At 52.3% G+C, this 22,041-nt stretch overlaps 1 protein-coding gene across 1 annotated transcript in view; it reads right to left on the reverse strand.

Annotated features, from left to right (window-relative positions):
* Positions 1 to 5,953: 5,953 nt before the first annotated feature.
* Positions 5,954 to 22,041, reverse strand: part of SEZ6 (seizure related 6 homolog) — a 52,603-nt gene continuing 36,515 nt past the window's right edge. The window contains exons 9-22 of the mRNA XM_042780485.1: positions 17,399 to 17,594; positions 13,431 to 13,616; positions 10,839 to 11,007; positions 10,543 to 10,709; positions 9,536 to 9,730; positions 9,162 to 9,300; positions 8,872 to 9,068; positions 8,104 to 8,298; positions 7,336 to 7,527; positions 7,033 to 7,230; positions 6,729 to 6,767; positions 6,362 to 6,479; positions 6,163 to 6,265; positions 5,954 to 5,983 (exon numbers count right to left, since the gene is read on the reverse strand). Coding sequence (XP_042636419.1) covers positions 5,954 to 5,983; positions 6,163 to 6,265; positions 6,362 to 6,479; positions 6,729 to 6,767; positions 7,033 to 7,230; positions 7,336 to 7,527; positions 8,104 to 8,298; positions 8,872 to 9,068; positions 9,162 to 9,300; positions 9,536 to 9,730; positions 10,543 to 10,709; positions 10,839 to 11,007; positions 13,431 to 13,616; positions 17,399 to 17,594 — 2,124 coding nt within the window. The remainder of the gene's footprint in view (positions 5,984 to 6,162; positions 6,266 to 6,361; positions 6,480 to 6,728; positions 6,768 to 7,032; positions 7,231 to 7,335; positions 7,528 to 8,103; positions 8,299 to 8,871; positions 9,069 to 9,161; positions 9,301 to 9,535; positions 9,731 to 10,542; positions 10,710 to 10,838; positions 11,008 to 13,430; positions 13,617 to 17,398; positions 17,595 to 22,041) is intronic.

Raw genomic sequence — 22,041 nt, forward strand, 5'->3', positions numbered from 1 at the left:
GCCGTTCGCCGCGCGCAACCGCAGTGACAGCCGGCGGCCGGGCTCCCGCGCAGCCGCGGTGAGGGGGCACCCCCCAGCGCGCAGCCGCGCTGGCAGTCGTCTGAAGCTCTGAAGCCCCGCCTTTCAGCCTTGCGCCAGCGTACTGAAATGAAAGGGCGGGACCTAATGTTTTGCGCAGGCGCGTAGGAGGTCTCACAGAGGTCACAGCGCAGCCGCAGGAAGCTAGGGACGCTTCATCCATTGGTGTTTGTGTACAGACCAAGAGGAATCTCCTCCTGCGCAGGCGTGTTGGGAGTACCTCGCCTCCCGCCCCACAGTAACACAGTCGCCTCCCGCGCAGGCGTATTGTCACCCACTAGCCCTCACAAAAATGCTTCTTCTTTCGCCATTTTGGTAATGGGATATCGGCTACCTTGCCTTTGGTCTTCAGATTATTAGCAGGAAGAAGCAAGTGTAGCGTTGGCTGGAGTTGGTAGGCTATCGGTGAGAACAATATTCTTTGGAGTATTGTATTGGACTGTTTGGTTTTGGGTCAGGTGTGGCTGGACCAAGCCGCCATATTGGTAAAGAGAAAAGAAAGGCCACTGCGACGAAAATGCACTGCGGGTTGGATGGTTGTGATTCCCCAATTCCCTCCCGCTCCTTACAGTTAATTTCAATACTGACATCCCTGCTTTACGTGATGATGGCACCATGGAGAGCTCTGCCTGCCCGTTATTACCCTCTTTTGACCATTGTGCCTGACAACTGCTCTTCTAGACGAAGTAGAGTTTCTGATGCCGACAACGCCCAGCTACCTGCCTAGAGCGGACTTCAATTCCCAGTTTGCAACGTGCAAGGGGTCCTAAGGGCGAAAAGGAGCGCGTCGCACCCTGGAAGCAAGTATCGCGATAGGCCTGTGGATTGTGGGAATTGTAGTTTGTGCGTGCGACGCACACCAAGTTATCTTACTTAGCGACCCCTCCTTGGTTTTCTAAGGTGGTATCGCTAGGGAAGTAGATTGCCCAACCTTCCTTCGGAGATAGGATGCACTCAAAACCAAAAACCACACTCACTGTCCTCCAGTCGATCCCGACTCATAGCGACCCCTTCTTGGGTTTCTGAGGCGGTATCGGTAGGGAAGTAGATTTCCCAGTCTTCCTTCCGAGAAGTGGCTGGTGGGCTTGAACCGCCAGCCTTCAGTTAGCAGTCAAATACCTTAGGCACTATGCCACCAGAGCTCCCAGGATGGATTCAGGCAGGAACGATTTGCCTGCCGGGAAGGGATACTTATGAAAGCTGGAGTACTGCGTTCTGGGATTTGTAGTCTGAGAGTCTCATCTCGAACTCTGGGCGGTACTTCATGCTCGGCCCCTGGGTGCCCGCCCCTCCTCTTGGCTTCGCTGACAGAGATTGCCAGTTATCTCAGCCTGACTGTGGGTTGACTAGAGGAAGCAGTGGAGAAGGAAACCGCGTTATTGTGCCTGACGTTAGGCGTTTAGTTGGCATTGTTGCCGGGTAACTGTATTCTACCCATCTTTGTTGTTAAGGCACACAGCATCCTCGGAATCCTAAACTAGAAAACGGTTTCGGAGGTCGTCTGATTTAAACTCATTTCCAGTGTCTAGAGAGGAGCAGTGATTTGTCTAGGTCACATAGTGAATTTATGGCAGGCCTAGAAATAAAACAGATTCTTTTTTTAAATTGTGATTTGGGTGCACATTTACAAAGCAGATTCGTTTTACTCTCAACAGTTGATGTACATTTGTCTTCACTGCCTGATTACAATCCCCAACCATAAAAAGCTCTCTTTCACTTGACTACCCTTTCCCCTTGCCTTTCTTATCTATGCATTACTGTCTGCCCAGCCTTCCCTCTGTGCAAATGATGCACCTCTGATGTCTCTTGGTTGATTGATCTAGGGGGTACATCTCCCTAGGCTACATGGGTGCATCTCCCTGGGGTAGTTGTTCTGCTTGTAGGTCTTTCTACTGTTTGGCTGCAAGCTAATCCACGGAAGTGAGTCCAGTGCCAAGCCAGAAGGATAATCCAGGGCCATAGTCTGGGGGGTTCTTCCACCAGCTTCTATATGACCAGTAATTCTGGTCGTTATGTTCTTTAATTTTGTCCCACATTTTTCCCCCCATTTTATCCAGACTCTCCAATTTTGATCCCTTTTCAAGTGGTTGGCGTTGGTAGCCAGGAACCATCTAGTTCTTCTGGTCTCAAGGTCGTGAAGACTGAGGTGCCTGTGGTCCATCATATCCTTGGACTAATTGTTTCCAGATGACTTTGATTTTCTCCACTCTTCTTTGATCCATAAGGGGAGACCAATAGTTGTGTCTTAGATGGCCACTCAAAAATTTTTAAGACTCCAGTCACTACTCACCAAAGTAAGATGTAGAACAAGATTTTTATGTACTATGTTGTGTCAGTTGAGCATGATAAAACAGATTTCTTGATTTCCCAGGCCAGGACACTGTTCACTACACCATGCTAACTGCCTCTGAGGAGTTGGTGCTGCTCCTTCTTTTGGGACAGTAACAGTAGGGTGGGGTTGCTAATATGTGCAGCTTTAGGCTTCTGTGTTTCTGACTTTCCTGATGATCCTCTTAGTACGTAAGAAGGGTGATAAAGTTGTAGGGGAGTATCATGTAAATTGACTGCTCCCTGCTCTCTACCACTTTCAGTTTACAAGAGACGTCTATGTCTATGGGTCAGAGACATGGTTCTCAGAGAAGTAGGGCTGAGCTAGATTGCCTGTATGGAGTGGCCAGACCTGGCCAGACCCCATCTCTCTTGGGGCTGTATTTCAAGCAGTGTTGGATTACCCAATAAGCAAGGTAAGCATGAGCTTACTTGTGTTTACTTACTAGTATGTAGTGAGTAATTTCATTTTTTCACCACATCAAAGATTCTGTTTCTAGGTATGGCTGGCATCTGTCTCTCTCCCAACACTACAACACCTTTCTATAGAATCAAAGCCTCTCTTGAAATGTGTAACTGCTGGCAGAGACGGAGTATCCAGTAAGCAAGGTAACCACCAGCTTATGTGTGCATACTTACTAATCTGTACCAAACAGTTTCATGTGTTTTTCACCACATAAAGATCTGGTGAAACCCATGTGAAATTGTTTGCTACAGATTAGTAAGTAAACACAAGGAATCCATGCTTACTTTGCTTATTCGGTAATCAACCCCTGATTTCATGCCACAGGCCCTCTTAAGTTGGGACCTTATGTGCCCTCTCTCATTGGCTTCCTTTGTATGTGCCAGTGCCCAGCTGTGCTGCTGTGTCAGCTTGAAGGCATTATGGGTCAGTTAAGTCAGCCATTAGCACGTTCCAAATGACCAAGACTTTGCTTTGATCAACAACAGTTGCAGCTGAAAACTGGAACATGAGGTGGGCCAATGAGAGAAACAAGACTTGGCTCTGTTGACAAGTGCCAGGGAACTAATTACTCCGTATACCTATCTCTTAAGAGGATGAGATTGGCCCAGCAATGCAAAAAGTTGGTGCCACTTTGAAGAGCACTAGCCCTGGCTGTTCAAGGTGGACTGAGGAGACAAAAAGCAAAATAACCAAACTCAATGCCATAGAGTTGATTGTGACTCATAGCAACCCCCTTTGGGTTTTTCAGGCAGTGAATCTTTTGCCCAGTCTTCTTTCCACAGGGTGACTGGTAGGTTTGAACCACCTACCTTCTGGTTAGCAGTCAAATGCCTTTGGCACTATGCCACCAGAAGACCTCTGAGGAGATAGAGTAGGTGGGATCTAGATGCCTTCATCACTTCAGAAGTGACCTCTTGTGGCTCTCCTGGGCACTGCACTCTGCATGGACTGGACCTCTGCATCCTTCAAAGTGGCCTTTGCTAGAGCTGGGGTGGGGTGGGGTGAGGGTGGGGATGGGAATGGGGAGATAGCCATGGATGGTTGGAAGCGTAGAAGCAGAAGGTGCTGGTTGTTATTTCAGGGATTTTGTCTTTTGGTTTGAGTTCCCATAATTCTGTTGCCTGCCCCTTTCTCTTACTCTGGAAAGTAGCCACGCAGGGGATCCCTCTAAGCATGGGTGTGCATTCTGGAGTGTGTGTGTGGGTTGTGTTTCAAGGCTGGGCAAATACTCCTATCTAAGGAGGCAATAGGGACCAGAAGAATGGGGCATAAGAGCTCGGAGGGACCAAACCTGGCAAACTTAAGCAGCTCCTGCCAGCCTCTTCTCTTTGGGCCCATGGCTAGGGCTTGTGCCTAACTTAGGAGCCAAGCACGGCCCCTGTCCTGACAGTTCTGCATGTTCTCAGAGGCCATGCCAGACTAGGGCCTCATGCTCAGGAGTTCAATCTCTGGTTCTTATTCCAATTTCCCAAGCCTTGCTTGCTGAGAAAGAAGGGGAAGGAGAGATGCATCAGGCTTTCTGGGCTTTGTCAGCAATCTAGTGGGGGACTTGGACATGTGCCAGCCTATAGTTCTGGACCCAGCAGAGAAGAGGAAATGGGGCATCGGGGTGGATAAGCAGTTGGGTTCTTGGGATCCCACACTCCTGTGGCACCAGTCATTGGGTCCTCTCATTTCATCTGCCATCTGTCGCACTGACCTTTTTGTGACCATGGTCCCTTTAGCAGCAGCACCTGCACGTAACTGGCTTTTTATAAAATCTGGGCTGATTGATTGGTGGGTCCAGCATGCCTTCTGGTTTCAGAGTCCACATCCCATTTATCTCCCACCTCCTTTCCCTCCAAGAAAGCACCAGCCACCTGGCCATTGCTCAGTTTTTTCAAAAACACCATTTTAATAAGTAAACAACAGAAATAAAAGATTTTTCTCTGACTGGAGCTCAGACCCCCTATAATACAGTACATGTACAAAGTGGCCTGCAGTCAACTCCTTGGCTTCTATCTGGGGTTCTCTGACCCCTTGTTCCATGCCAAATTCCTGGTTCCTCTGCTCCTCTCCAGAATATACCTGCCTGCTCCCCCATTCCCAAAACATGGTGGCCAGGAGGGCAGCCTGGCAAGTGGCTGGGGTTGCTGGAGGGGCTATGTTGTTGTTGTTGTTGTTATGTGCCGTCGAGTCGGCCCCGACTCATAGCGACCCCTCCTTGGGTTTCCGAGGCAGTATCACTACGGAAGTAGGATTGCCCAACCTTCCTTCCAAGGAGTGGCTGGTGGGTTTGAACCGCCAGCCTTCTGGTTAGCAGTCAAGTGCTTTAGCCACTATGCTACCAGAGCTCCTATAGGAAAGAGAAAGTAACAGCCAAATTGACATCAGAGGAAGGTGTCCTTTCCTCAGTGTACAGGGCTGCCAGGGAAGCAGTGTGGTGTCCTGCTTTGGTGTGGAGCATGAGTGCCCAAGAAAGCCTAGCCTGAGCTTGGAGTAGGGTCCCTGAACCCCTTAAAACCCCTAACAATGATCACCTCTACCGGGAAGGGGCAGGAGACAGAACTGTCCATTCCTGGGACATAGAGAAGAATTAGCAACTTCCCCGAGGGGATGGTGTGAGCATGCCAGGACTATCCCGAGGCCACCCTGGAGAGAGCAGTTTTGGCCACTGGTGATGGCCCTGTGAGGTGCATCAGGGCTCAGTTTCCACCACCATCATGTTAACCCTGCCACAGGGTCCTACATGCCAGGGCTGGGTGGTGGTCACGTGCAGAGAAGTGCTTGCACGCTGCCTATGAATTCTAGACCGGGGGGGCAAGGCAGGAGGGAGGGTCAGGAGAATGCTGGTTCTTGACGCATATGCTCCAGCTGTATTCTGCCCGTCGGCAAATATCCCCTGACTTGGACCCCAGGGCACCGATACCAAGGAAATAGGCCCTAGTAGGCATTGCAGGTGAGGAAGGGCACAACTTCTTGAGGGATTGGTGGCATCTCTTCCCAGGTGGTATGTACAGGAAGTGGAGGGACAGCAGGAAACCAGGAGCCCTGTGGCTCGCCATGATGGAGGGCTGAGCCGGCTTCCCAGGCTGCCTTCACCTAGATGGAGACTTCATATTCTCTCGTCTCCTGCAAAGGAAAGAAACTGCTGGGAGTTGGAAACTTGTATACAGTTTGCCAGGCCTTAATCCACTTCCCAAGGGAAAGGGAAAGAGTAGGAGGGCTTGGCAGTACCCTCAGAGGTACCTGGCCAAGGGAGCAGGGAATCTGGTCCTAGATAGGGTACCAGGGTTGGCATGGATACTTACTCCAGTCTCATAAGTTGGATTATCAAATGCTGACTCCACGGTGATGCGGTCATAGGGGCGGGGGTGTGTCTGGGGCAGCTGAAGAGGGCTTTTTCCCTGGAGCCTGTAGGGACAGAGCAGCCTATGAGTTGGGAATACTGGACAGGGCTGGGCCCAGTAGCCCCTAGGTATGCAGGACAGACAGGGAAGCCAGACTCACCTGAAGAAATAGAGATACACACCTCCCACCAGCAACACCATTGCCACTAGTGGCAAGAAGATGGCAGCTGCAATGTGGCCAGCATCCAGGGTGTTGGAGGCAGCAGGCGCCTTGGCAACTGGAAGTACAGAGAATGGGATTGGGGCAGAGATTCCTGTCACCTGAACTACATTCCCTCATCCCTTCCCAGGAGCATCTGGCCACCAGGTCCCTCTAGCTGGCTGAGAACAGAAAGCATTGTTTGCCCTGCTAGTCCCAGACGGTTTTTTTTTTTTTTTTTTCTTTCTCTGTGCCCTCCCCTGGTCTAGAAGCAATGAGAACAGGACTGGGGAGACCAGTTCTCTGGCCCTCAAGGGTGGGAGCTCACCATCCAGGCTGCGGCCGCTGTAGAACCCATCCAGAGAGGCTGGAACAAGAGGGGAAGGCCAAGGGCAATACATGAGCCCAATGGGCCAAACCACTAAGGCAGGGAGTGGAGGTAGTGGGCTGATCATGAGAAGGGTTTGTCCAAGGAAAGCCCAACCCAGCATTTATCTTGATAATGCCAGGTCAGAAGGATCTGGCAGAGACTAGGGAGTGATCAAGGGTAACATGAAGAGGGCATGGGTAGAACCTGTGAATATTGGGCATCTTTGCCAGAGGAGGAGTTCTGGGGGTGGCAGGGCACTCACCGGCCCTACAGGTGGGTGGGGGGTCACTCCAGTGTGAGGGGTGCCCGGGAACACACTTGATGCTGGACTGGCCTTTTAGCACATAGCCAGGGGCACATGAGAAGTGGATGGTGGCCCCTGCTGGATGTAGCCTCTTCTCAGGACTGCGGGCACCATTCTCGGGGGCACTGAGGCCATGGCATGGCTTGAGCTGTTCCACTGCAAAGCAGGCAGAGCCTAGTGAGGATGCCAGGCTCCTGGTCTCCAGGGACAGCTTCCTTTATTCCCTACCAGAAGCTACCCCCCTCCCTATCTGACACTTACAGAGACATTTGGGGGCCCGGTCACTCCACTTGGGGCTGCCAGCCTGGCGGTCATGGCAGGTGAGGATGGCGCTACCCGTCAGCACAAAACCCTGATCACAGATATACTGCACGGTGGCCCCCACAGGAAACTTGGGGCTGGATATGAGGCGTCGGCTGTGTTCCACATCCCCAGGGTCGTGGCAGGAAGTCACTGTGGGGGGTGATGGAAAGAAGTAAGCCCAGGAGAACTCAGCAAAAGGCCAGTTCACCCTGGCTTTGTTCCAGGCCTGCCAACATCTTTATGCCATAAAGCTCCACCCCCTATTTATCAGTCCCTACTTTGTGTTGGTGTGTCTCCCAGTTTGTCCCCTTCCCATCCATCAGAGTTAACAAACACTGATTGCCATCTACCAAAAACAAAGTACTTGGAGTTCTTGACTGATAAACTAAACAAACCAACCCATTGCCACAGAGTCAGATACACCCATAGCGACCCGACCCCTCGTTGGGTTTCCAAGGTGGTATCTCTACGGAATCTTCCTTCCGAGGAGTGGCTGGTGGGTTTGAACCACGAACCTTCAGTCAAATGCCTTAGGTACTATGCCACAAGAGCTCCTAACGCCAGGAAAAGATAGTATTTCCTTTTTACAGATGAGGAAACTGAGGCTATGAGAGACAAAGCAACTTCAAGGATACCAGTGAAAAGAGCTAGAGTCTAGTTCAGAATCTGGGAGAAAGATTTGAAGGTGGTGTTGAGCAGGGAAGCATGTGGAACAAGGACACTCACCCCGCTGGCAGGAGGGCACATCCTCACTCCAGGTTAGGTCCCACTGACACATGAGGACACTGGATCCCACCACCTGGTAGCCAGGGTAGCACTGGTAAGTGACCACGGTGCCATGTACCAACTCAGGCTGCGACGGGCTCTTCCAGCCATTGGGGATCTCAGGCAGCTCTGGACATGTGTCATTGCGGGGTACCTCTGGGGACACAGGGGTGGCAAGGTGCAGGCCTTCAGCTAGCACCAAGGTAACTCTGTGCTTGCCCACCTCAGGGTACTCAGGATCCTGCCAGTTGATCCTGGGCCTAGACTGGCCTGGCCATGCTCATTGAGACATCCTCCCTGCTCAAGGGCCACTCCCTGATATCTCTCAGTCTCCTAGATTCCAGGGTTATCATGTAGACATGACCTTCTTTCCAAAAGCACTGAGGCCAGTTCCTCAGTCCTGGCCTCAGAGAGACGTGGCCAGGTAAGGTGGGAAAAACTGTCACTTCTAAATCTTAGAAACCTGTTTTTGTTGTGATGTTCTTCCTGCAGTCTAACCCAAGTCCCTCTTGCTGCAACAGAGGCTCCTTTTCTTTTACAGGGCCTTCAGAGAAGATGGAGAGCAGGGCCAGCTTCCTTCAGATGATATCTGAAGTATTCCCAGTGTCCCCTTATCAGATGTGAGCACTTGGGCTCTTTGTCACCCTGGCCTCTCTGTCCATGGTGCAGGGCCTGCTCTCAGGCACCCCTTCTTCCCCAGGCAGCAGGGCGGGACAGGGGCAAGCTCACCAAAGAAGTGGATGACGAAGCCCTGCTGGTAGCCCAGCACCGAGGCCCCGGGGTCCGACTGAAATTGGATAGTGACGTCAGCCATGGAGGTAAAGAGCTTGAAGTGGCCACGAGGCCCTGAGTACTGGCCCAGGACCCGGGCTGTCAGGTCATCCCCGTCATAGAAAGTAAGCACGTCACCAGGGCCGATGCGTAGCCTATGGGGGAGGACTGTCAGGGCAGACCAGGCCGGGGGGGCTCAGGACGGGCAGGGCAGGAGGGCTGACTTGGCCTTGCCCACGGGCACTCACACTCGGACGTCCAGCATGATGCGCTTGTCCTCTTCCACATGCACACCCCAGATGCAGTCCTGTCCACGGCCATAGGGCTCCGGCCAGTTGGGAGAGAGCACCACGCCAGCCGAGTCTGTGATCTCCCCACTGCACACAGCTGGAAGGCAGGGGAGGCCCAGGAGGCACGTCCCCTCTGCATTCCCCCAGTACCATGTCCTGGGGCTGCCACCTGCCTGCAGGAGTGCTTGCCCAATGCTGGGAGCCTTCCCCCTCCAGAGGAAGCTTGAATTACACATGTCACAGGGCTCTTGTGCACCCAGGCTCTGTGGCTGGCTCCCTAGTGCCCCACCCTGCTCCCTGCCCCCACAGGCCCATCCGCTGTGCCTACTGACCTCTGCAGGCTGGCTCTGTCTCATTCCACTGGGGGTCATGGGGATCAACACATTCGATGATGATGGAGCCCTGCTCCAGGGTGTAGCCAGGGTCGCAGCTAAACTCCACAGTGGTTCCCACAGGATAGGAAGGTGCACTGCTGCTGAAGTTGCCATATTTGACGAAAGGCTCATAGCAATGGCCCTGCTGGAAAGCTGTGAATCACAGGTGCCGGCCCAGCTTAGCCTCCTCTGGGGCAAACCAAGGGGGCAGACATCCTCCTGCTCCCCAGGGTCTTTCTCTTCCTGAGTATTGCTGGGCAAATTTATGTCCTGGGCTTGGAGCAAGGGCCAGAGCCTGCCCAAGGCATCCATCCTGATTACACCAGGAGGGAATCTTGATCACTGTAGTATCGCCAGGGCCTAGTTTTATGCTTAGTACATAGTTCAGTCAGTCAGTCCAATTGCTATCAAGCCGATTCCGACTAATGGCGGCCCCATGGTGTCAGAGTAGGACTGTGTTCCACAGGGTTTCCAATAGCTGATTTTTCTGAAGTAGATCACCAGGCCTTTCTTCCAAGGCACTTTTGGGTGGACTTGAACTGCCAAGTTTTTGGTTAGCAGCTGAGCGCTTGACTGTTTGTGTTACCCAAAGGTGCCTGGTACAGAGTAGGTGCACAATAAATGATTTTTTGAACGAATGAATGAATGAGCACATGCATACAGGAGTGCTTCTAGAGCATCTCTTGCAGCAATTCTCCTTCCCTAAGAGCTGGGCCTTCTCTGCTCTTTAAACTCTGGAGAATTCATTCTCTTGGACCAGAGGGAGGGTAGGAGCAGGGAGAAGGCAGCTAAGTGCCAGGTGGGTAGGGGCAGGGTTGGAAGGAGTGATGGAATGGAGGCAGAGAGGAAGAGGGTATGAGAGATGAGACCCTAGGCCTAGGAATCGCCCATCCTCTCACCATTACTCCACCCTACCCAGCCCCCTTCAGGTCCCTCTATCCCCTGGTCAGGTCCAGCAGGCTCACCCTCGTAGCGTAGGGCCATGCCTGCAGCTGCCCCACTGCTGTCAGTACTGAGCTCTACAAAGAAGTGTCGGCCCGAGCTGAGCAGGCCCTCAATGGGCAGGTACTCCACCTCGTAGGAATCGTACACGGGCGGAGCCTCCACGTTGTCTCCATTGCGAATGATGAGCCTGGACCAGGAGAGTGGCAGCTGGGTGACTGGTCCCTGACCCAGGTAGGATATGACCCCAGGCCTGGGTGCTGCCCCTCCAGTAGGGTTATCTGACAGGCATTCCCATCCCACTGGGACAGCCCCTTACCTGTCATCATCCTCTGCCAGGGAAACCTTCTCAAAGTGCAGGTGCAGCCGCTGGCCCTCAGGAGCCTCAAGCAGCCAGTGGCAGGTGAGGTTGTTGCTGTAGTTGCCCGGGAAGCCCGGAGAGACGATGCGACCAGTGGTGGCATTGCGAATCACCCCACCGCAGGCAGCTATGAGGCAGGGACCAGGATACTACACTGGGACTCTGACTGGATACTAGGTAACCTAACTGCTCTGGGCCCTGACAAATGTCCTCTCACCATCCCAGCTCTGTGCCCTCTGCATGGGGCAGCGGGGTTCTTTGCCGCTCTGCTATCTTTGCCTTCACGGTCCCGAAGGCCAATCCTCTTTCCCTGTGATTCTGCAGCTCCAGGCAGCCTGGGTCACATCAGAACCCTACCTCCGAACCTCTCACACCTCTGGAACTATTCTTGTATGACTCTTTTGATGGTAAGTGGATCTGTCACTGCCTGGCTGTGTGGCCCTGGGTAAGTCACTTCCCTTTTCTGCTGACTTCTACAGGAAGCCTTCCATGTTCTTCCCAGGCAGCCTTCATTAAAGCCTCTTACCTTTGGCTCTAACCTTCTTGGGTCCATCTTTTATTTCCACCTCATGCAATTTTCCTAAAACCAGTTATTTGCTTGGGTATGGCCCTTAACTAGGACCCCTGGGGCGGGGGCAGGTCTTTTAAAGCCAAGCAGTGACTGTATTGGTGTGAGTGAATGTAAACAAGGGGTGGGACTAAATGGGGGGGGGGGACAGAGCACCTGGTGTGCGTGCCATCCACCCTAAATCTGGTGCCCTTATCAGACACTTTGTGAAATAGCTCTCTGGGCATCTACCATCTACCATTGTCATTCTTGGGCTGACCCCTGGCACTAGGTCTTCTGTTTTTCTTCTGAGCAGCTTGCCTGTCCCCATCAGTGAGGATTGCTGGGGACTTGGCCATAAACTCCTCATTAAGTGGTCAGAGAAGGACCTCAGGCGGGAGGAATATGGCTGGTTCCAGGCTGCGCTTTCCTCCACAGGATACAAAGCTCAGGGCCCTTCTGGTTCACAGAGTCCAGGCTGCCATCACTTACAAACATAGCACCTTTGTCTCTACATGCTCAAGGAGACAGAATATTTTAACCCACTAAAGTTCTTGGGGGTGGAGGGGTAAGTTTCTTCTTGGTAGAGAGGGCAGAGCCACCTTTTTGCTTAGTCTCAGAATGGAACTGCCCTTCCAATTTTATCATGCTCCGTCCTTTGCTTAAAATTCCTCAGTGGCTCCCTATTACCCTCAAGATAGCGTCCAAGCTCAAAATGACATTCAAGACCCATTGTGAATGCAACTTCTCCACTGAGTTTCAGCCTCCTCTCCTCATACACCCTCATCAGGCACAGCTCACTCTGTTCTCACTATGCCATGCCTGACACCTTTGCGTGTGCTCTTCTAGGAATCCACCCCACTCCCTCTAGCTAACATTCTTTAACCTGTCCTCGCCCCCTCCTTCATTTTCGATTGGCTCTCCCTTCCTTAGATCCCTATACCCCCCACCCCGCGTTTGCCCTGGTTCAATGCTGAGCTTCTTGCCAGTCTTCCTGCTGGATGGGGAGTTCCTGGGGAGCAGAGACACTTCTACTTCTGTCTTAATCAGCCCTGGCTGTGTGTGACACCCAGGAAGGATTTGTAGAATGAAATAGGGTTCAAAAGCCCCAGTGCCTCTCCTATCCCAAACAAAATACTTCATTTTCCTTCCTCCAACAAGCCCCGTCCACTGCCACCCCAGCAGGCCCAGAACTGGGGAGTCTCCTTTCCCTCTTCAGTGTCTCTGGACCCTCTGCCCTCCTCTCCTCTTTCAGCCTCTAGACAACCACCTGGCTGGCGCTCCTGAGGGGCAGGTCTGAGCTCCTCCCTCTTCCTCTCCAAAGCCTCAAATAGCTCTCCAGTATCTTAGCCTGAAAGGAGCTCAGGTGGTATAGTGCCTGAGGCGTTGGTGGTTCAAACCCACCAGCTAAAGATTTACCAGCTCGGAAACCCAGTGGGGGTCACTATGAGTCGGAATCCACTGGATGGCAGTGAGTCTGGTTTTTGGTATCTTGGCCTAACACAGTCAAGATCTTCCTGTTACCACTTCCCCACCTGGCTGTCTTCAGTGTCCTTAAACCCCCCTCTCTTCTTCCCACCTCTGTGCCACTGCCCATGTTGTCCCCTCCACTGAAATGGCAACCCTTCAGCGTTACGTTTCCCAGGAAGCCTTCTAAGAACGACTGCTTCCTCTCCTCCCAGGACACTCTGTGTCTCTTCTATGGCACTTTTTACTTCCTGCTGTAGAAGGTAGCCACCTATGGGGGATTCTTCTTCTTCTCTTTCCAGGAATTTTGAGTTCTTTGAGGGCCCTATTTAATCCAGCTCTGTAGACCTGTAATGCCTCTTTCAGTAGGTGCTTAATAAGTGCAGGTTGGATGAATGCCATTGAAATGTGACCATTTTCTGGCTCTTTATGGACAGTGAGGTTCAGGGACAGTGCCAGCCAGCATCAGAGAGCAGGGATGAACCTCCCCTGCCTCCCCTGTTTACCATCCAGTCCTCTCCCTTGGGACCACTCACCAATGCAGACAGGCTCCTGGGAATCCCAGAAGGGCTGGGTGGCATTGAGACAGGTAAGGAGCCTGGCGCCCTTCAGCTGGTAGCCAGTGGCACAGTGGAAGCGGGCACTGCCTCCTGGGTGGAGGCTTGTGACAGTCACGTCTCCGTAAGCCGGTCGTCTGGGAAAGTGGCAGCTCAGGATATAAGCTGTGGAGGGAGAGAGTGGGTGATGTTATGGGGAAGGGGTTGAGCCACAGTCGGGGGTCGGGAAGCCTCTGCTGCCAAGAAGTATCATTTGGGGCCAGAGGAAGCACAAGGAATTCCAGAAAAGACTCCAGTGCCCTCCCCTGAAGGTGCTGATGATATTTCCAGCAGTCTGAGCGCACACAGAGCTGGAAGGTAGGAGGCGTGGGTCCCGTTTCAAGCTTTGTGATACTTCAGGTGGGTTACTTAACCTTTTTGTGTCTCTCTGTTTCTACATCTGTGAAATGAGGTTCAAAATGCCAGTCCATCTACAGGGTTATTGTGAAAATAAATAGGGTTACATTTTGTTCAGCTTGGTATCCTCAGAACTCAAGATATGTTTATTGAATGATGTATAAGTGGCAAAGCACTTGAAATAGTGAAAAGCCTCCGTAAAATCTTGGTATTTCTTCTACAGATGACAAATGTGACTTGTAGCAGGAAAGACTAAAGTCAGGCAGTAAAAGCTTCTTTTCATTCATGGAGAAATACGAAAATGTTTGATGGAAATGGCAGTGGACTTGTAAAAACCGGATGGGGGGCAAAGGCGGGGTGCAGGGCATGGATTCTTGGAAATTGGGGGAGGGACAAGTTGCCTGGGAAACCTGATAGCTTTTGGAATTGCCATACCAAGTATGACCAGATGGTGGCAGCAAATCCTACAAAACAATCTCGCAAAGCCCAACCTGGGACAGAGGTCCGAATGGCCAGATGAAGGCTTGTTGTTGTTGTTGTTGTTGTTGTTATGTGCAGTCAAGGCGGACCCCTCCTTGGGTTTCCGAGGCAATATCACTTCAGAAGTAGATTGCCCAACCTTCCTTCCGAGGAGTGGCTAGTGGGTTTGAACCTCCAGCCTTCTGGTTAGCAGTCAAGTATTTTAGGCACTACGCTACCAGAGAGGAAGGCTTAGAGAGGGCCAAAGAAGGAGGCTGAGGGAAGGGTTGGGATATAGGGTCTGAAAACCCTTGCGAGTGATAGGGATGTGGACTGTGTAGACTGAAAGAAACTAACCTGACTGCTGGCACTGGGGGTATAGGAAGAGAGGGCCAGGCAGGGGCTCCACTAGCCTCTATGTGCCTTTGTGTGGCTACAAAAAGGGGGCTTCCTCTGGGGAGAATGAGTTTTGTAGCTTTTAGTTTTGTGACTTTCACCTCTCCTGGCTTAGTTACAATGCCTGTGAAATGGGGAAATGATTCCAGCTCTTTCCACTCATGCAGGCTGCAAGAGTGACTAACAAAAGGCTGATTGTGATTGGCAGATAGTGCTTAGAAGGTGGGCTCTGGGGTCAGACTGCCTGGGGTTGCTGTGCAACCTTGGGCAAGGTGCTTGAGGTCTCAGTGCCTCTGTTTCCTTGTTTACCCACCCATTCAGAGTATTGCATTTACTGTTGTGGAGGTTAAATGAGAGGACATACATGCGATGCCTGACATAGAAAAAAGTGCCTTACATGCAAGCCTGCTGTTATTGTATGTAATTTTGAGTAATAATAAATAGCACCTCACAACTGCATCCACCTTCCAGCTTCTAAAATGCCTTCATTCTCTTGTTTGAAGTCTACAACATGTTTGGGAGAAAGGAAGGCAAGATAGGGGTTATTAACCCATTTCCATATGAGGTCCAGAGAGAGAAAGACTGAGAGACCTTCCCTTATCACACAGTGAGTAAGTGGTAGGGCAGGCACTGGAAGAAGCTCCTGGCTCTATAGCCACTTGCTTTCCCTCCCCCACACCTGTTTCTACAGTTGACGTGGAAACCGGAGCTCAGGAGTCAGAGAAGCCTGAGAGTTAACTTCCAAGGCAGCCCTGGGTGGTTGTTCAGGGCAGCCATTCATAATGACCTGCGGAGGGATCCGGGCCCAGGATGGGATGAGGAAGAGGATGTGGGTTACTGAACTCAGAATGCAAGGGGTTGAGAGGCTGTCATACAGGGTGGGGGTGGGGGAATAGAGGATCTAGGCAGGGACCAGATGTCGTGCTCAACACTTGAACATACATCTTTCCTTTGAGTTCTCATCACAGCTCTGGGAAGGGAGGGCCCTCATTTCACAGATGAGGAAATTGGGTTATGATGGGGTGAGAGGCAGGAGGCTGGGTAGACGAGAAGCCCCAGTCTCCATAGTGGGTGAAGTGCCACTTCCTAGGGTGAGCTTCTTCCTGTTGCCATGACGACTGTTCCTGGGGAGTCTACACCACTGCAATCTGTCGAGTTATTTTCTCACTGGCGTCTGTTTCTGGGTCCAAGTCCAGTGCCAGAAAGGCTCAGGGTGGTGGAGGAGGATGCCTGGCAGAGCCCTCTGCCTCCCCACCCTGCCTGAGCCTGTGGGAGAGGAGTTGGAATGTGGTCCTGCCTTGTAGGGACGCATCTTTGTGACTTCCAGCACCAGCCTGGGCACCTCTGGCTGGGGTGTGGGTAGAAGGCCCCTCACTCTACCACTGGCACCCTCTTTCTCCAGCCCACAGAGATGCACGTGGGCATACATTCTTCCTATTCCCATCTCCAGGATCAGGGCTAATTACAGCCTATAATTAGGGGAATTACACTCATTAAGGAAAGAGCTGATCATTGACAAAAACTGGGCTGAAGAGGGAGGGATTCTGGGAGCTGAGAGGCAGAGAGGACTGGGCCAGCTCTCCTAGCCCCTCCTTGGGGTCATCACCCGGCCTCCGGCTCTTTACCTGTCAGTCACCTTTGTCTGGCCCAACAGAGAGGAGGGCCAGGGTTTTGTGCAAAGGAATCTGCAGCAAAAGAGAAGGTTACGGTGGTGTGAAATTATGCCCACCGCTAGGGAGGACTGATGAGCCTTTAGGGAGGCCGCCTGGACCGCCTAGACACTCATCCTTGCCTCAGCTGGCCCTGGCTTCTGCCTAGCCCCTGCCTGCCACCAGGCTCCCTGCTGCTAATGCCAGGACTGCAGCTCCCAGCTTGGATGGGGAAGTAAGGAGGGGTTGGCTGCTCCTTAGGTGTGGCTGCAAGCATCCAGGATCCCCAGACAAGTGCCAGCTCTCCTTTTGGCTGTGGAACCCCTCAGGGCTGTGGAAGGGTCCATGTCAATGCAAGACAATCCTGTGACTGTTCACACCAATTATTTCCCCAGTAGCACCCCCCATCCTAAGCTGGCTTAACCTTTGTGGAAAGAGCAAGGGACTAGGATGACTTGGTGCCTGGGGTGGGGGGCAGTTCAAAGGGGAGAGAAGCAGTCTCACCCCTCCTCTCCCTTTCCCCTCCTGATAGCTGTTTAATACTAGTTTCCTTGAGGGAACATGTGTTAAGCATGACATGCACCGTTTTGTTTAATCCTCCTCACGACGTTGTGGGGTAGGTGTTGTGGTCTCAGTTTACAGTGGAGGAAAAAGAAGGTCAGAGAGGTCAAATGACCTGTCTCCAAGGTCAGGAGCCAGTGGAATGATATTCAAACACTCCTAAGTCTGTGATTTTTCCAGAACATCATGCTACTCCCCTGCTTCCTGAAGTGTTCTTAACAGCTGACCGGGGTACAGCCCAGGTCCAGGGTGGGTGAGGCAGTTGGCAGCTAAGGTCCTCTTAAGCCACCATCAAGCCCCTGTGACCTTGATCCCCTTGCATGTGCAGGGAGGGCTTCTATGGCTATTGCCTGTTTAAGTGTCTACCCACTTACAGTTGTACAGAGCTTTACTGCATACCTGTGCTATATGGTAATAGCCCCTCTGTTTTCCCCAAGGTGTAAATAGTATCAGAGACCTCCAGGAGGGCAGCCAATCTAGATCTACCTTGGTAGTGAAAATGGAAGGTGCCAGGCCCAGCAGGTGGTGGGAGGCTCTGGAACCTCAGGGCCGCTTGGTGTGTGGGGCTTCGGATGACTTGGCCTCTCAGCAGGAAAGATTGGTTGGCCAGGGGCAGTGGGTCCGGCCCCCCTAGGCCCTCCACGGTCACCGTCTCTCCCTCTCGGAGGCTGATGTTCTGGACCTGCAGTGGAGTTGAGACAGCAAAGCAGAAGGGTCAGTCTTTTCCTGCCATGGTGCTCTGGTGGCGCAGTGCCTAAGGCATTTGACTGCTAACCAGAAGGCTGGGGGTTCAAACCCACCAGCCACTCCTCGGAAGGAAGATTGAGCAATCTACTTCTGTAGAGATACCACCTCGGAAACCCAAGGAGGGGCCGCTATGAGTCAGATCGACTTTACGGCAGTGAGTTTGGTTTGGTTTGGTTTGCCCTCAGGCTCCTGCAGGCCTTGGGCATGGCCAACCCTGCTGCCTCCCCACTCTTTGGGAAGCAGATCTCCTAGGTCCTGAACTAGGCCTTTTAGTACAGGAAGTGCTCAGCTTACCTTCCCAGAGCTCCATGAGACAGGATCTGAGGCTCAGAGACACTATGTAAGTTACCCAAGGTCATACAGATTATTAGCAGAACTGGGACTTGTAAGCAGGTCTGTTTCCAAAGTCTTTCTACTACACCAGCTACTTCCTGTCCCTTCCCTTCCCTGGGCTCAGTTTTCTCATCTGTGAATTGGAAATGGGGTAGGTGTGTTGAACTAGATGGTGTTTGAGGGTCTGGCCAGCAATGTGAGGTCTTAAACATTGGACCCAGGTGTCCAGCTGCCCTTGGACATCCCCTATTGAATGCCTCACTCAGTCTGAAGGGACTTCAAATACCCTGCCCCGCTTATACTGAACTACCCTCACCCCCAACCAGCAGCACCCTTGGCTCCCCATCTCAGGGAATGACTTTACCATCTACTGAGTGCCCATGTCAGAAACTGGCATCTTGCCTTCTCCCTCCTACTCCATACCCAGTCAATCATTCAAGCCTCACAATTGGACCTCAAGCCATCCCCACTGCCACCTCCTTAGATCCCCAATAATATTGTTCACCTAGCTCTGGTAGCATAGTGGCTAAGGCACTTGACTGCTAACCAGATGACTGGTGGTTCAAACCCACCAGCTACTCCTCGGAAGGAAGATGGGGCAATCTACTTCCGTAGTGATACTGCCTCGGGAACCCTCTCGACAGCACATAACAACAACAATACAACAGATCAGCAGCCTCCTGAGGGCCTCCCTAACTGTAGGGCTTAACCTCCTTCCCCAACATCAGTATCCTGTCAGCTGAAGCCCCAGACTTGTTGCTGACTATGTTACTTCCTCATTTAAATCCTCCAGCAGCTCCTCACTGAGCCCCTGGACCCTGGTAGATCTAGTCCAAACTCCTTCCGGGGCTCTGAAGGCCCTGCCCAATCTGGCCCGTCAACTGCTCAGCCTTATGCCACACCTGTCCACACACCAGCCACCCTGCTGTTCTCTCTCTTTCTTCTCTGGGCTTCTTTCTCAGTGTCCCTCCTGGCTGTCACAGGTCGACTACCATCTCAGTTCTCAGACCCTCAATCCCTAGCGCATCCTTCTGTGCTCCATGGCTTTATTCGGTCAAACAAGGATTGGACAGCAACAGATTCTGCCTGGAGGGGAAGTGGCAGTGTGGCCTGGGGGAAGGAACACTGGATTGGAGCCCAGAGATCTAGGACCTCATCTGAACTATGTGATCTTGGACAAATACACTGACTTCCGTTTCCTCATCTTATAAAGTGGCCCAGGATAGGTCCTGTTGTTGTTGTTGAGCCGTCAAGTTGGCCCCGATTCATAGTGACCCTATGTACAACAGAACAAAACACTGCCTGGTCCTTGCTACTCAAAATGCGGTCTCTGGGCCAACAGCCATCAGCATTACTTGGGAATGTGTTAGAAATGCAGAATCAAAGTCCCCACCTCAGATCTACTAAATCATAATCTGCATCTTAACAAGATCCCTGGGTGATTCAGAAGCACTGATCCTACATGGTCTCCAAGGTTCCTACAAGCCTAGACCTTCATGGGTTAACTACCGAGTTAGTCAAATGGCATCCATCCAGTGAGTCACCGAATGCTTCCCAATTTTACCTTCCAAATTTCTTTCCAATAGGTTCCTCCTCTTCATCCTCTTTGTTTTGGCTCCGATCATCCCCAACCCATTGTGTCTCACTTGCAGAGTGGGGTCTAACCATCCCTTTCTCACTCCTTCCATTCTCAACTCATCTTCTGGGCCCTGGCTGCCTCAGGTCAGAGCATGTCTCTTTCTCACCCAAACCTGCTGGTTACTTCAGACTGCCCAGAGGACAAGGTCCAACCTTTCCAGCTGGCCCCATTGGCTTTGCCAGTCTCATTTACCTGCACTGCAGTCACAGGCCACCTCCCATATCCACCCCCCTGGACACCTGCATAGGTGAGACCTTGTACAGGGAATGCCTTCCTCTCTCCCTCTCCTGGGGAAGTTGGTCATCCCTTTGGATCCCAGGACCACCATCCTCTGCCTCCCAGGCCAGTCCAGGCAGTCCCTCGGCCTCAGGCTCTCCCCACCTGTCCTCTGCCTATCTCTCTGTGATAGCTCAGGGTGGTATTTTGGGTCACGATGTTCTCTTCCCTAGCCAGCCTCAATAAAGATGTGTGGAGAGAGTGAATGAGTGGGCCATTCATTCTTCATCAGTGTCCTGTGAGCTGAGAAGCACTGAGGATGCTGGGCCCAGTCAGGTGCTGGGAGACAGCCCCCTGCCAGGCTCCTGGCTGCCAGATCGGGATGCTGAGAATGGCTGTGCCATGGGGACTCCAGAGGGGGCGGCTGGGCAGGGAGGGATCCCCATTCCTGCCTGGGAGGAAGGGCCTAGTAGGTCTTCAGGAGGTGAAGAGAAGGCTCAAGGATGGGTACTGGGGGCAGAAGCGCCTCCTCTCTGTGAGGAGCCCCCGCCTGGGCACATTTGGGTGGAGGCTGCCTGACCATCTGCCGGGGACATTCCTCAGGGAATTCCTGCTGCAGGCGGAGGCTGGATGAGGTCCCTTCAAACTTGGAGATTCTGTGATTCTAGAGTTGGGAAAACAAGACTCACACACGTGGAATCTGTAATTATCGAGAGATGCCAGGCAGCATATAATTCTGCCTTAAGTGGCGCTGAATGTGTGCGGCAGGAATTCTCGAGGGGGGAGCCGGAGGGGCTGGAGACTCAGCGAGAGCATGTGGAGCAGGTGGGGTCTGAGAGCATCTTGAAGGGGGGCTTCGAGGAACAAAGAGGGAAATTAAGAAGGTAAAAGCAGAGAAGCAGAAATTACCTTAGTACATGGTTTCTTCCTAGCTTCCCATATACACCCTCTTGCCCTCTCTCCCAGCTCTGACACTGTTGCTTTGTGGGGTCAGAGAGCAGCAGAGGACAAGAGCAGGAGCAATAATGATTGCCACTCGCAGAGCACCAACTATGTGTCAAGCACCTACTATGTGTCAAGCACCCATGTTGTTGTTGTTGTTATGTGCCGTCGAGTCAGACCTGAGGCAGTATCACTGCGGAAGTAGATTGCCCAACCTTCCTTCCAAGGAGCGGCTGGTGGGTTTGAACCCCCAGCCTTCTGGTTAGCAGTCAAGTGCCTTAGGCACTATGCCACCAGAACTCCAGCATCCATGTGGTAGATGATTTATGCCTGTTGTTTCATCCTCATCCTAAGTCTATAAGGAGCCCTGGTGCCACAACGTTAAGTGCTTGGCTGCCATCTGAAAGGTTGGCTGTTTCAACCCATCTAGCAGCTCCAGAGGAGAAAAGATCTGGCAGTCTGCTCCTGTAAAGGTTACAGCCTAGAAAACCCCATGGGGCAGTTCTACTTTGTCACAAGGGGTTGCTATGTGTTGAAATAGACTTACAGGCACCCAAAAACCACCATCACACAATTCTATAAGGTAAGTGGTAATATCCTCATAAATAAACAGAGGCTCAGAGAGGCCAAGGAACTTGCCAAAGGCCACACAGGTGTTAAGCAGCAGTCTTAACCTGACAGGAGGCAGAGGCGGCTCCCTCACCCTCCCAGCTTCATGGAGTGTCACCTGCAGAAGCAGATTTCCAGACATCTCTTTTCCCAGGCCCCCAGGTTTAGCAAGGGGGTAGATTTTAGCCTGGCCTGGCTTTTTCCAAGATTTTTGGATTTGCATTCTTACCAGCCATCCTTCCCTCAGAAACCTGGAAAACTGGGAACATGGGAGCTGAGGCCTCTGGCAGCCTCCGGTCTGGGGGAGGCATGACCCTCTGAAGCCTGATGAGGAGGGTTGAGATGAAAGCTCGGGATGGAGTGGGCTAAGGCTGCCCAGGGCTCCCACCCAAAAAGCACCCTATTCTCAGCCAGAGGCTATCTGGGCAGCTCTGGCTCCCTGGGTTTCAAGCACCCACTTGTGGGCTTGCCACGGTGGCTGGAATGTAATTTGTTACTTGTTTGAGGGCCAGGCCTGACAGGGGCCAGACAGGGCCGGGTGTCGGACAAGGGGGGTGATGAAGTCTTGATGCAATTTGCAGGCGTGTGAAGAGCTTGGCAGACAGATTGAAATGTCAGCTCTGCTCATGAGGGCTGTCTTCCC

The sequence above is a fragment of the Orycteropus afer genome, unplaced genomic scaffold (assembly GCF_000298275.1).
Source record: "Orycteropus afer afer isolate SDZICR_OR568_19922 unplaced genomic scaffold, OryAfe1.0 scaffold00042, whole genome shotgun sequence".
In the NCBI taxonomy this organism is placed as follows: domain Eukaryota; kingdom Metazoa; phylum Chordata; class Mammalia; order Tubulidentata; family Orycteropodidae; genus Orycteropus; species Orycteropus afer.